The sequence below is a fragment of the Plectropomus leopardus genome, chromosome 9, assembly GCF_026936395.1.
Source record: "Plectropomus leopardus strain MGB_pleo_1.0 chromosome 9, ASM2693639v1, whole genome shotgun sequence".
NCBI classification, from domain to species: Eukaryota; Metazoa; Chordata; class Actinopteri; order Perciformes; family Serranidae; genus Plectropomus; species Plectropomus leopardus.
The window spans coordinates 11,905,418-11,917,441 of record NC_142184.1 but is presented as its reverse complement, the minus strand read 5'-3'; the positions used below and the strand labels follow the sequence as shown (position 1 = coordinate 11,917,441).

Below are 12,024 nucleotides of genomic sequence, written 5' to 3'. Positions count from 1 at the left end.
AATAAGCCTTTATTGATCCCCAGAGGACAAATTTGGCACAGTAGCTCGAGGATTGAAATTAATTCAGATAACTAGAGAAAGTAGAGAACAAAAAGGATAGAAATATAATATTATATAATATACAAGTAAATGCAGCATTAAAAAGCAAACATGACTATAGACATGACTGTAATAAAGTATTGTTTGAGATATAATGGAGAACCAAATTGACATATCCCCATATCTTCCAATTAACCATTATAGACAGTAAATATCAGCAAACACTTAAAGTAGCTGCTGATTCGCAGCTTAATAAAAACAAAAATCCCTTTTAGCTCTATCCGCATGTGTAGCAGTGATTGTAAAAAACACAACAAAGTTCTAATATAAAGTTAACAATTTAATACATAATATGAGCGACTAAATCATAACATTAATAGCTATAGTGATATATTTTTTCAGTGAGATCCATTGAGTCAATGCTCTAGTTCATGGATGCAATGGGCATTTCACAGTCCCCCTCAGTTTGTGTTGCCCTCAAATGGTTAAAAATCCCCTTAAGACATACTAGAATAATACTTGGAGTATCCATTTATGTCCCATATGATTTCCACAAGAAATGCTACAATAAAAGGGAAAGGTGAGCAGCAGGTTGCAATCTGCAATCTCCCTGCGAGATGCCACTGAATCCTCCACACATCTGCTGTATTTTACTCAATTAAAAAGTTGCATATTTTTGCTTCTCTCCCTTGGAAACCTGGTTCCAGCTGTGAGCAAGGGCAGACTGTGAACGCTTCCATACATGTAATATCTCCAAAGAAATTAGGTTTTAAGAGGGCATGGCAAGAAGTAGCTACCTGCACACCCACACAGGTGTTTTCAGTTTTTTGGTGATTGGGCAGATTTTCAGCTGGGAGTCTCACTAAGTCAGTAAACCCTACATACCAGTTGTTATAAAAGTCAATACTATACAATCTGTCCTGCCCAAACAAGTGCAGCAGGATGGGCGTGTGGATGCCCTAAGTGTCTTTAAAAGGGCAACTTTAACAGATCAAACTCACAAAAGTCATGAGTCATCAGCCTGATGAAACAGTGGGAGTGTCCTCTGTAGGTCCAGAGAAAGTTTGTCAAACCTCAGCTTGGACTTTAGGATGACACATTTTCACTGAAAGTCAGTTTTAAACACAGGGGGTGCAGAGGTTAAACGATGTTAAAGGCTCTAATAAACAGAAGGATCCCATTTATTTATGAGCCGACCCCACACTGCTGCATCGATTGTGTAAATCTGCCTCTATCTCTTTCACTGAGTGACTCAGCATCACAGTATTGTGATGTACAAAATGGAGTTCTGAGCGTTTTTTTTTAATCTACAGTCTAATAACAATGCAGCTAACACTAAAATGGCTGTCCATGCTGGTGATTTTCTGTCAGTGAGAGAATTGAACATTCAAGAAGCATTTTGAAATTAACACAGAATTAACTTTTAATACGCTTGTTCCCAGTGGTGTAAGATGCTGCTTAAAAGGGGCTGATTGGTGCTCAGGGTTCCTACAACTTAAGGCGAGTGGGATTTAAGACTTTTTAAGGATGTTTTAATGCCAACCAGAATAAAATACAAGAACATTTTTTATATATAAAAAAAAACAATATTGTTGAAAAAACTACAAAAAAAAAAATAAACCCACATCAATGAGGGATAATTTTGCCCTAATATTTATTGAAACATAAGGCCTGACTTTTGGGTTGATTTAATGGCATAATGTGAGAGGCATTCCATTGTTTTTTATTTTGTTAATTGTTAATTATTAATTTTAAAGGTACCATTTATCTCAAGATTTTATAGTGCAACGTCAGAAAAAAAATCATAAAATCCTCCCTCCCATGTATTAGCATTTTAAAGACATTTAAAAGTTTGATTTTAGAAATTGTAATACCAATTAAGGCCATATTTTTATTTGAATGCAGTCAATGCCTGTTAAGATTTTAAGGATCTGCAGGAAGCCCAGAGTTTTCCTGTAAACAAACTAAAGTTACATTAACATTCAGAACCAGAATGCAGTGCACGCTCCAACAAACCAAGTGCATTTCCTCACTCATAAGACCTTTTTGGAGTATTTTAAGACCACATTGCTTACATTCATGTTTACCAGCTTGCAGTTTTCTTCTTCACCATCTTTACTGCCACACTGATGCATATTATGGGGTGTTACAGCCACCTGGTGACCAGTGTAGTAATGGGACACCATTGATAGGACTGTATGTGTCACCCATGTGCACGCCTTCTTTTGCATGCATGAGATAAAACAGATGGGGACTAACTGATAAAAACAGCTCCAAAGGCAACTGGAGATCAAGCTCCAAAGTGAACCTGTAAGTATAATTTTGAGGTATTTCTACTTCACTTGAGTATCTTCATTTGAAGCTACTTTATATATATGTACTACACTGTATTTCTGAATGAAATATTGTACTGGTTACTCCACTACATTTATTTAATGGCTGTAATTACTAATTATTAGAATTAGGATTTACATTTTAAAATACAAAAATTTTGAGTATACCAGTAGTTCCTATCTAACCTTTATCGGCATGTGGCCTTTGAAAAAAAACTTTCCAAATGGGCCCATTTTTCAGCTTCCTTCAAGCAGCTCAGAAGATCTCTCAAAACACATGACCCAAAAACTGCTCAATTCTGGATCAATCTATTTTCTACCCAGTGATGTGTGTTTATGCTCAAGGCAGTGAAAAGCAAATTAACTGGGCTCATCAAACACATGTAGTTTTAAATGTATGTATTTTTATTGACTGACAGGACAGCACAGTGGCTTAGTGTTTAACACAGGGTTAAATCTCAGTTTTAGTCCCTGAACGGGTCTTTACGTCAACTGTACACCGGGATCGGTCCAGTTCACTGACCCTTCAGTAGAAATACGTTAAAATAGAAAATATATGGAAGAATCCACATTATAAAACAATATTTCTAGTAATTTACGTCCCCTCCTGAGGGATACCTGCCTTCATCAGGCTAACAATCCCACAACCAGACCACAATAAAAACTCCCAGTCATTTCCCAATGAAGTGCAAAAACATCAAATTTTCATTTTATCAAGCCACAACTTTATTTCCATCTTGGGTATAAATTGTATAAACGAGCTTAAATCAGCAACCTTTCTTCAACCCCTTTTTTGCCAGGGTTCCCTTACATCGTCAACTCCTGCAAAATGGAACAAAAAAAAAATTTGTTAACTTACGTATTAGTTTGTTTTTCACCGTAATTTAAAGATTTTCTCTCTTCTCAGGACAGAAATGTTGGCTTCAGTGAACTCAGAAGAACGAAAGTCACTGTGTTAATCATCACTGAAGAGTTTATCGACAGAGATCTGAACCATTTTACTGCCATTTGAAACAGTTTCTGAAATCTTACCATAATAGCATTGACAATGTCGTTGTTGTTGTTTTTCAGGGCGCGTACAGCCTTCGCCCGCGACACGTTGGCTTGTGACATGACGAGTTCGATATCCTTGACCTCAACTCCGGTCTCATCCACCTTTAAAAAAGGAAAATAAATAAGTCAAATGATTTGTTATTTCTTTTGATAATATTTTTCATAAGTCATATTCGCTTGAATCAAACTGCATCGTACCTCTTCTTCTTCGCTCTCCTCCTGTACTGTTGGCGTCTGTGTGTTTTCCTGGATGTTTGATACAGCTTCTCCCTGTACCTTGAATTTTTCTGCGGCTGCCAGCTGGGCTTGCTGGGAAAGATCTTCGATCTAGGGAACAAAGAATAAAACGACAAGTCAATACAATATTATTTGGCAAAGAAAAATTCAGATGAGAGCCTTTGAACAATTTTGATCACCATGATTCAATCAGTATTCTGCTGCACTGCAGAAAGCCAAGACTAGACAGGACAGTTAGAGGAATCATCATTAGACTTGAAGACTGAGGCTGCATCCACGCTACCGTAACACTTTAATCGTGTAACTTTTGGTACATTTACGCCTAGCATCCACATTCCTCTGACAAGTTGAAACCCTAAAACAGACATCTTTAAAAAACACTGCAGACACTGGGTTGCATTCTAGTCTTGACACGTGGAAATGGAGACCTTTGAAAACGATAATGAAGAAACCTTTATTCACTTCATGAATGGGTCCTATTTGCTACAACGTGCCAAGCCAAGTTATTTTAGCTAGTCCTAAACAGCTTTTGCGAATTTATCCCTTTTTTGTGGATAAAAGGTACTCAATTTCATAAGTTTCCTCCAGCAATGGATAAAGCTCCAGGTCCCACTGTAATATGTCGCTGTACTTCCTTTGCAACACCTAATCCGTTTTCCACCACCTTGACTGCCTTATAGTCATGTATTACTTTCATTAACATTATCACGTCGTCTGTCTGAGCAAAGAAATCTCCAGTCTTACTTTTTGTTATCTCTGGAGTATTTTCTGTAACTAAGCAACCAACCAGTAGACAGTCTGCTTCCTGTTTACACTGACATGCTCATGTTAGTGCATGTTATTTTATTGTTACATTGCTACCTTTTTTTAATCTGTTTCTCTGAAAACCACTTTGTAACCCTAAGAAAAGTGCTATATAAATAAAGTTTATTGTTGTGGTTATTATAGTGTATGTGAATGGTTATGTAATATGCATTTTTAGGTGTGTTTGGGTGCGCTTGTGTGTATAGAGTTGGTTTTAATTTTAAAATGCCATCTTATAATGAAAACGTATTCGAGTGGATGTGATCTAAGGTGACTTGCAGTGTTGTTGGCTACATACCTTAGCTTCACCGAAGACGATGTATGTGTCTGATGCAGGGCTCTTGTAGACGTCTGGTTTGGTAATGACAAACAAGATGTTCTTTGACTTGCGAATGGTGACTCTGGTGACCCCTGTTACCTGCCTGAGACCAAGCTTTGACATCGCCTGCAAGAAATATGAGTCATTTTACAAATGCGGCCTTCACAAAGACGGCAGAAAAGAGTTAGTTACATTAACTAACGTTTAGGTCATTACCTTTCGTGCCTTCTTTTCACTGCGGCTCTGTTTGGCTTTGCTGACGGGTTCCTCATCTATTTCAGCAGCTGCTGCAAGCTGTAAGAGACAGAATATCCATCCATGATTAATGTCAAGAGGTAAATGTAGACTAAGGAATTTGATGAGTTTCATGTAATGCTCGTCATTGTGTAAACACTTTCTCTTCTCAGGACAGAAATGATGGCTTCAGGAGGCTCAGAAGAACGAAAGTCACTGTATAAATCATCACTGAAGAGTAAAGGACAAACAGCATCGACTCATAGTGTTTCACATTGTTGTTATTTTCTGTTTAGGTTTAAGTCGACACCAGACACAATATTTAACAATATTTAAGACCAGACTGAACTCTCACCTGAGCTTGCTGTGTCTGTGTCTGTGCAGAGTCCTGTTCCTCCAGCTCAGGAACTGAGTCATCACTGTCTGACTCAGTACCAGATCCTACAGACACCACCGACAGAAAACAAAATTTAGTCACAACATGCAAACTTTCACATACATGTATATTTGCAAGTCATTATGCATCAATCCTGGGGAACAAAAATATGAAGGTTAATAGTGACAAAAAAAAAAACACCCAACTATGTTTGTCGTTACCCAAGATGAACTTACATTCACCAAAATAAAAAAAATTGTTAACTTGATTTTGCAAAAGGGTCACTGCGATAACTATTTAACTTCAAATCTAATGTTTGTATTCTTAAGTATGCTGAAATTACTACCCTCCTATTCAATACCACATTCGCCGGACCAACACTGAACTTCTTGACTGACTAAATAAAAACTGACAATTACACATCCTAGGAATACACAACCTGGCTGACAGTATGCAACAACAGAACTGACCGTTTCCGATAACAGAAGCATCCACATCAACAACTAGATCAGTACAGGACAGGACAGTTTCAGGTTTTTAGGAGTGACATATCTAGGTCTCTGAGCGGTTCCCAGAATGCAGTGACAGTTGGAAAAACAGATGGCACAAAAGGAGAAAGAAAGAAGAAAATACCCTTGTCGTTCTTGATCACAGGCTCCACCTTGACTGGGGTTTTAGCAGGTGTAGGGGCAGGTTTGGGTGGTGAGATGGGTTCAGAAGGAGCTTTACTGATTACTTCAGGTTTAACGGGGGCGGGTTTTGCAACAGCCTCAGCAAACGTTAGTTTATGGGGAGCTGGGGCAGGAACAGCAGGCTCAACTGGAGTGGGTTTTAGGGGAGCAGATATAGGCTCTGCTATTGGTTTGGAAGGCTCAGGAACCTCAGCAGCTACCTCCTTAACCTCAACCAACTTAGACTCAGAAGCTGGCTTGATAACCTCAGCGACTGCTGGTTTGGGTTCTGCAGCTGGTTTTGCAACCTCTACAGGAGCAGGCTTGGCCTCAACAACTGGCTTAGCAGCCTCGACAGCAACAGGTTTAGCCTCGGGAGCTGGCTTAGCAGCCTTGACAGAAGCAGGCTTGGCCTCAACAGCTGGCTTATCAGCTTCAACGGGAGCAGCTGGCTTAGCAGCCTCGACAGGAGCAGGTTTTGCCTCAACAACCGGCTTAACATCTTCAACAGGAGTAGCAGGCTTAGCAGACTCAACAGCAGCAGGTTTGGCCTGAACAGCCAGCTTAACAGCTTCAACAGGAGCAGCTGGCTTAGCAGCCTCAACAGCAGTAGGTTTGGCTTCAACAGGAGCAGCTGGCTTAGCAGCCTCAACAGCAGCAGGTTTGGCCTCAACAACTGGCTTAACATCTTTAACAGGTGCAGCGGGCTTGGCAGCCTCAACAACTGGCTGAATGGCTTCAACGGGAGCAGCTGGCTTAGCAGCCTCAACAGGAGCAGGTTTGGCATCAGCAGCTAGCACAGCGGCCTCAACAGGAGCAGGTTTGCTTACGGGAGCCTCCTTAATGGCCTCAGTTTTGGGTGGGGCAGTTTTAGGAGCTTCAATGGGAGCTGGTTTAGCAGCCTCAACAGCTGCAGCTGAAACTTTAGCAACCACTTTAGCACTTTCCACAGGAGCAGATTTTACCACGGCTGCTGCTTTGGCAACCTCTACAGGCACAGACTTGGGCTCCTCTGGTTCTGGCATTTTAACTGGCTTCTCGGGTGGGATAAGTGGAGGCAGATCATCGTCAGCAGCAGCTGCAATAACATGAGCAGCTTTTGGTGAAGCTGTCTTCAACTCAAATGACGAGGGGGGGCTGGAGGCAAGAGTACCTGAAAATGAAACTGGAGCTGCCACAGCAGGCATTGAGGTAACTTTAAAAGCAGGTGGAGGTACAACAGGCTTTGCAGCAGCAGCTGGTATGGGTTTGCTTGCCTCAACTACAACAGCTTTAGCTTCAACTACAGTTTGCTTTGGGGTGGCCTCTACTGGTTTTTCATGTACTGGTGTGACCTTGCATTCCACAGGAGCAGGCACAAATGCATCAGGTTTAGCTTCAACTACAGTTTGCTTGGGGATGGCCTCAACTGTTTTTTCATGTTCTGATGTGACCTTGCACTCCACAGGGGCAGGAGCAGGCACAAATGCCTCTCCTTTCTTAGGTTTTGTTTGTTTGCCAGCTTTGACAACTTTTGGGGTGAAGCGGTTAGCTTGATTAGCAGATGCACCGCCGGGTGAGGTAGCTAGGGGAGATGCGACAGGGGACCGGGGGGTATTGGATGAAGTTGATTTTGGGGAGGTGGGAGAGGAGGAAGAGGCAGACATGGAGGATCGTTTTCTTCTGCCAGGAACAGCCTTTGGGGCAGAGGGACCCTGTGCACTCTTGGCATCTTTGCCTTTGGGCTTTGCAGGGCCAGAAGCTGCCTGAGGGCTCTGGGAGGAAGCTGAGGCAGGAGGTGTAGCTGAACAAAGAAATCATTCTTTAAAATAAATTGACGGGAAAATGGGTGGTCTTTTTCATGCGGGTTAAAGTGATCACAAACCATGACGCAAACTTCTTGCTTAGTTAGGAAAAAGACAAACCTGCCCAACTTGAGTTTGAGCAAAATACCACTCAGAATGCAAAGTACACACTAATTACTTCCACACAGAAAACCATTATATATTTAGTCAGGATGCACTTAAAACCATAATTGCAATGCATATCACATCACATTATGATGTAACATCACATTTGCACACGGCAGGTGCATAAACACAGCTAAATAACCATGCAATTGCAATTGAAATTTCCTGAGCATGTATCACTATAGAGATATAAATAGAAATGATAACTTCTCCTTGTGCAACAATATACAAACACAGAGATTCAAAAAAGCCGTGATCCACCCTTGCAAAAACCACTATAAAAGAGGACGCAGAAGGAGTAAACTTTTGACAATTTAAACTTGTATCACTCATATTATGACCATCAAAAAAATATGCCCAGCGTGGTAAAAAAGATGGTTTAAAAAATTGCGACATCAAGTGAGGAGAGGGGCTGGCTTTTCATGATAGACCAACCTGAAAGGTGGCGAGAGGAAAGAGATGGGCCATCACATTTGGAGGACTCCTTTGACTGAACGGCTTTGGAGAGAAGTGTAACAGCCTCTTCCTTGCCAAGATCTTCATTTTGAGTAGCCACGTCAACGTTCACATCACCAGACGATACATCATCTTGAGCTGCGTCCGGGCAAAGATTTGTTGAGTCTTCTACCTCAGTCTTTGGGGCTTCAATTGTCTTCACTTCTTCAGTGTTTACACTGATGCCTTCGGGAGCAGATGGTTTCAGATCATCTGGAATTTCTTCTGCCACTGCACTAGGCTCATCTCCAGAGGCCTTTGCTTCCATAGAAATCTGCTCCACTTCTTGGCTGGCCGATTCTTCAGCAGCAACAACAGTTTCCTGAATTTGGACCTCTGCAGCTGGAGCTGCGTCTTCAGGAGCTTGTTGCTCTTCTGAGGAAACAATAGGAGTCTCAGCAGAAGGTGCAGACTCTTCAGGAACTGACAAGTCAGCTGAAGCCTCTGCTGGGTCAGCAGCCGTCTCCTGCTGCAAGACAGGTGCTGCCGCCAAACCGGTATCTTCAGTTTGCTCGGTCATTTCTTGAGTTTCCGGCACACCATTAGCTTGATCACCAGGAATCTGATTGCTAGATTCTTCTGAGGAGCCTTTCTCTGGAGCAGGAACAGAGGTTTCTGGAGGATTATCTTGTGTAACTGCTTTGCTCACAGGAATGGCCATCTCGGGAGCAGCCGTCTCAGCAGGGGCAGAAGTATTTACTACTCCCGCAGCTGATTAAGGAAAGGCAGCAGGAGTAATGGGGTAAAAGCAATCACAGTAGTTGTTTGGGGGGAAATTTTACTTCAACCCAAATTTCAAGAGCTTCGTGAAGACACCGTGAAGTGGAAAAGAAACTGTGCCCGACACGTGAACAGGAACGATGAGTTTGTGAGAAGTTAATCGGCGTGTTACTGGCTCTCGGTTTGGTAAAGTATAAAAAAGGGAGGTGTTAGGTGCAGCAAGGAAAAGAAAAAAACATCACCATGTCCCAAACTCCATGCAGAGTTCAAATGTGAGATAAACACCAGAGGATCTATGCACAAATATGCATGAAAATGGGTTATATTAACTAAAGCCTTAAATAAATTTGACAGCTCGGTATGTGTAAATTATTGCACTGCTTCATGGCAAAGTCTTAGTGGAGTCCACTTAACATCTGAATATTCGGTTAGCATTCAAAATCGATTTGTAATCCATTTCAAAGGCCTTAATTCAAAGATAAGAGCAGTGTGGTCTGCAGTTATGGATTGGTGTGAGAAAATGTCAACACAAACACATCCCTATATAATAATGATCCAACAGTTCTTATTTTAAATATGCAATAGTACCGTTTGAAAGTCAAGCTAAAATAAAAATGCAAAAAAGAAAGATTTAGTGCCATTGCTGACAAGACTACTTTAAATCTACAAAAGTGGATTTTCAGGGCATTTATTGTGCACAGGGGATACCATACACACACACACACACACACAAACACACAACACCATGCATTGTGTGCTAAATCCAGTTGTCAGTGCAAGTCACCACACACCATTGTGAGTTTGTGTAAATAAAATGAAGGGTCCTGGATTACTCTTTTCAAACGAAGCACTGCAATATCCCCACTGCAGACCCCTCCGAGGGCAAATGTCCCAACACATGGCTGCGTCAAAATAACCACCTATCACCTGTTACACCATCTTAGTGACCAGCCAGCTGGGTCAACTCCCCAAAGCAAATAATCATCCAAAGATGCAATAGTTTTCCTCTAACTCAACAAATTATCTTCTATAAAAGGCCATTTGTTGTACAATTCACCCGTTCTTTGAGCTCCAGGACCCCGCTGTTTAATATGCATTCTTGCATGCGCGTTTATGGAGGAGTTAAAATATACGAACCGGTCTCCACTTGAGGCTGCTGCATCTCCTGCTCGGTGACTGGGACCGTTTCTGTGGCTTCACCAGGCATGGTTGCTGTTCAGGAAAAGACAAGAGTTAATTACCTATTTCTTACCTGTTATACAGCAAAATTCCAGCCTCATAACTGTCTGTTTCATCATATAGTAACAGTGACATATTTCACTGTCAATTTTTTTTGGTGGAAAATTCAAATGAGGCCATTCAATTGTTTGCTTCTCCCTGTACTGTATACTGTTACTGTATACTGTTTTTGTAGTTTGGTACATTTAAAAAACCAAGCATGTTACATTACCAACCCCTCACCCCCGCTTCTCTCTTTTTAAATTATTTTTTACCATGCACTATTCTATATCTGTAATAAAGAATACCTTAATGTCGAGCTAGATTTTAGTTAGTTAGTTTTTATGTCTGTGTCATGCCATTTCTGGCCCCTCCCGCGTGAGATTACATGACACTATCACAATACATAGCATGTGTCATATTCCAGTTTTAACAATGTCAGCAAAAAAAGAAAAAGTAGGTACACAATAAATGAAGTTACAAACTAATATGTGACCAATATTCTGGAAAAAAAAATACAGTGAAGAATACTTTTTCCAAGTTATATAGTTTATCTTGATAAAGAGCTTGTTTTCTCCCATGCTTTCTCCAGGTAATGAGTTAATCTAAAAGTTTCACACGTACAACCGCCTTAACCTTTGCACATTATCTATATATTTATGTTTTTACATTACTAAACAAAAATTTACGCAGTTACACGTGAAAAGGGGGGGCAGTGGAAAATAAAATGAAACCCGTTTTCAATATATGATATATATATATATACATATATATATATATATTCAGGTCAAGTATTATTTGAAACACATTTTAAAAAATATATGACGACGTAGTTGGTGGGGACATTAATGTTGTTACAAAACAGAAGTGACCCAACACTACTGAAGTTAGTGCTGCACTTTAAATGCAGTAAAGATCATTTATGTGGCGGAGAATCACACGTTAGCTCGGTGTGGTTAGCCGGTTCACGGGCTGACTTGCAGTTGTCACACTGGTTGAACAGGTGACGGAGCCCATGCTTTAGCTTTTAGCTCAGCCTCTTCTACTATCTGCGGAACAACATTTAGCTAACGTTAGCTTCGGTTAGCTCACTGCCTCAACGGGAGAAAATCTAACGGCGAATAACAAAAACCAACAGTCACTTTTCAACCAAATATAAACTGATAAAAGTGACCAGCTAGTTGTCACTCAAATACACCCCACGCCGCTTGTCACACAGCTCCGTGCGGGCCTGACAGGCTGCTAGTAAACTAGCAGTCACCATGTCCCCCCATTTTGAGCCGGTAAACGGCGGAACAACGGCGCATATATCACTGAACAGAGGCACCGCGGATATCAAATATCTGTATCAGCCCGGTGATGCTACTTTCCTCTAACACATGAAACCTGTGATACAGATGGGAAAATGTTAGAAACGGCTGGATTATGTTGGATTATCAGCAGAGACACTCACCGACTCGGGACGCTATATCCAAGATGGCTGTGAGAGAGAACTTCTGACCTCCGTTTCTCGGTAATATCCGGTTTACAGGGACGGTTTCTTTTTCCGGGTTATTCAATAAAGGCACAATCGGTA

At 41.1% G+C, this 12,024-nt stretch overlaps 1 protein-coding gene and 2 non-coding genes across 3 annotated transcripts; all 3 read right to left on the bottom strand.

Annotated features, from left to right (window-relative positions):
- Positions 1–3,074: 3,074 nt before the first annotated feature.
- On the bottom strand, positions 3,075–12,021 carry naca (nascent polypeptide associated complex subunit alpha). Its single transcript, XM_042491378.2, has 9 exons — positions 11,902–12,021; positions 10,368–10,442; positions 6,029–7,849; positions 5,375–5,460; positions 5,002–5,079; positions 4,765–4,911; positions 3,624–3,752; positions 3,405–3,527; positions 3,075–3,194 (listed from the first exon to the last, which is right to left on the bottom strand). The coding sequence occupies exons 2-9, from the start codon at positions 10,435–10,437 to the stop codon at positions 3,180–3,182; spliced, it is 2,469 nt and encodes an 822-aa protein (XP_042347312.1). The 5' UTR covers positions 10,438–10,442; positions 11,902–12,021; the 3' UTR covers positions 3,075–3,179.
- Positions 3,271–3,344, bottom strand: LOC121947596 (small nucleolar RNA SNORD59). Its single transcript, XR_006106088.1, has one exon. It is a non-coding gene; the product is annotated as a small nucleolar RNA SNORD59 (small nucleolar RNA).
- On the bottom strand, positions 5,184–5,257 carry LOC121947599 (small nucleolar RNA SNORD59). Its single transcript, XR_006106089.2, has one exon. It is a non-coding gene; the product is annotated as a small nucleolar RNA SNORD59 (small nucleolar RNA).
- Positions 12,022–12,024: the final 3 nt, after the last annotated feature.

Excerpts from the sequence above, each read along its gene's own strand:
- naca (XM_042491378.2), bottom strand. The coding sequence starts at position 10,437 with ATGCCTGGTGAAGCCACAGAAACGGTCCCAGTCACCGAGCAGGAGATG. Across the intron at positions 5,461-6,028 it reads TGTGATCAAGAACGACAAGG|GATCTGGTACTGAGTCAGAC; the intron begins GTATTTTCTTCT and ends TGGTGTCTGTAG. Across the intron at positions 3,528-3,623 it reads AGGAGAGCGAAGAAGAAGAG|GTGGATGAGACCGGAGTTGA; the intron begins GTACGATGCAGT and ends CCTTTTTTAAAG.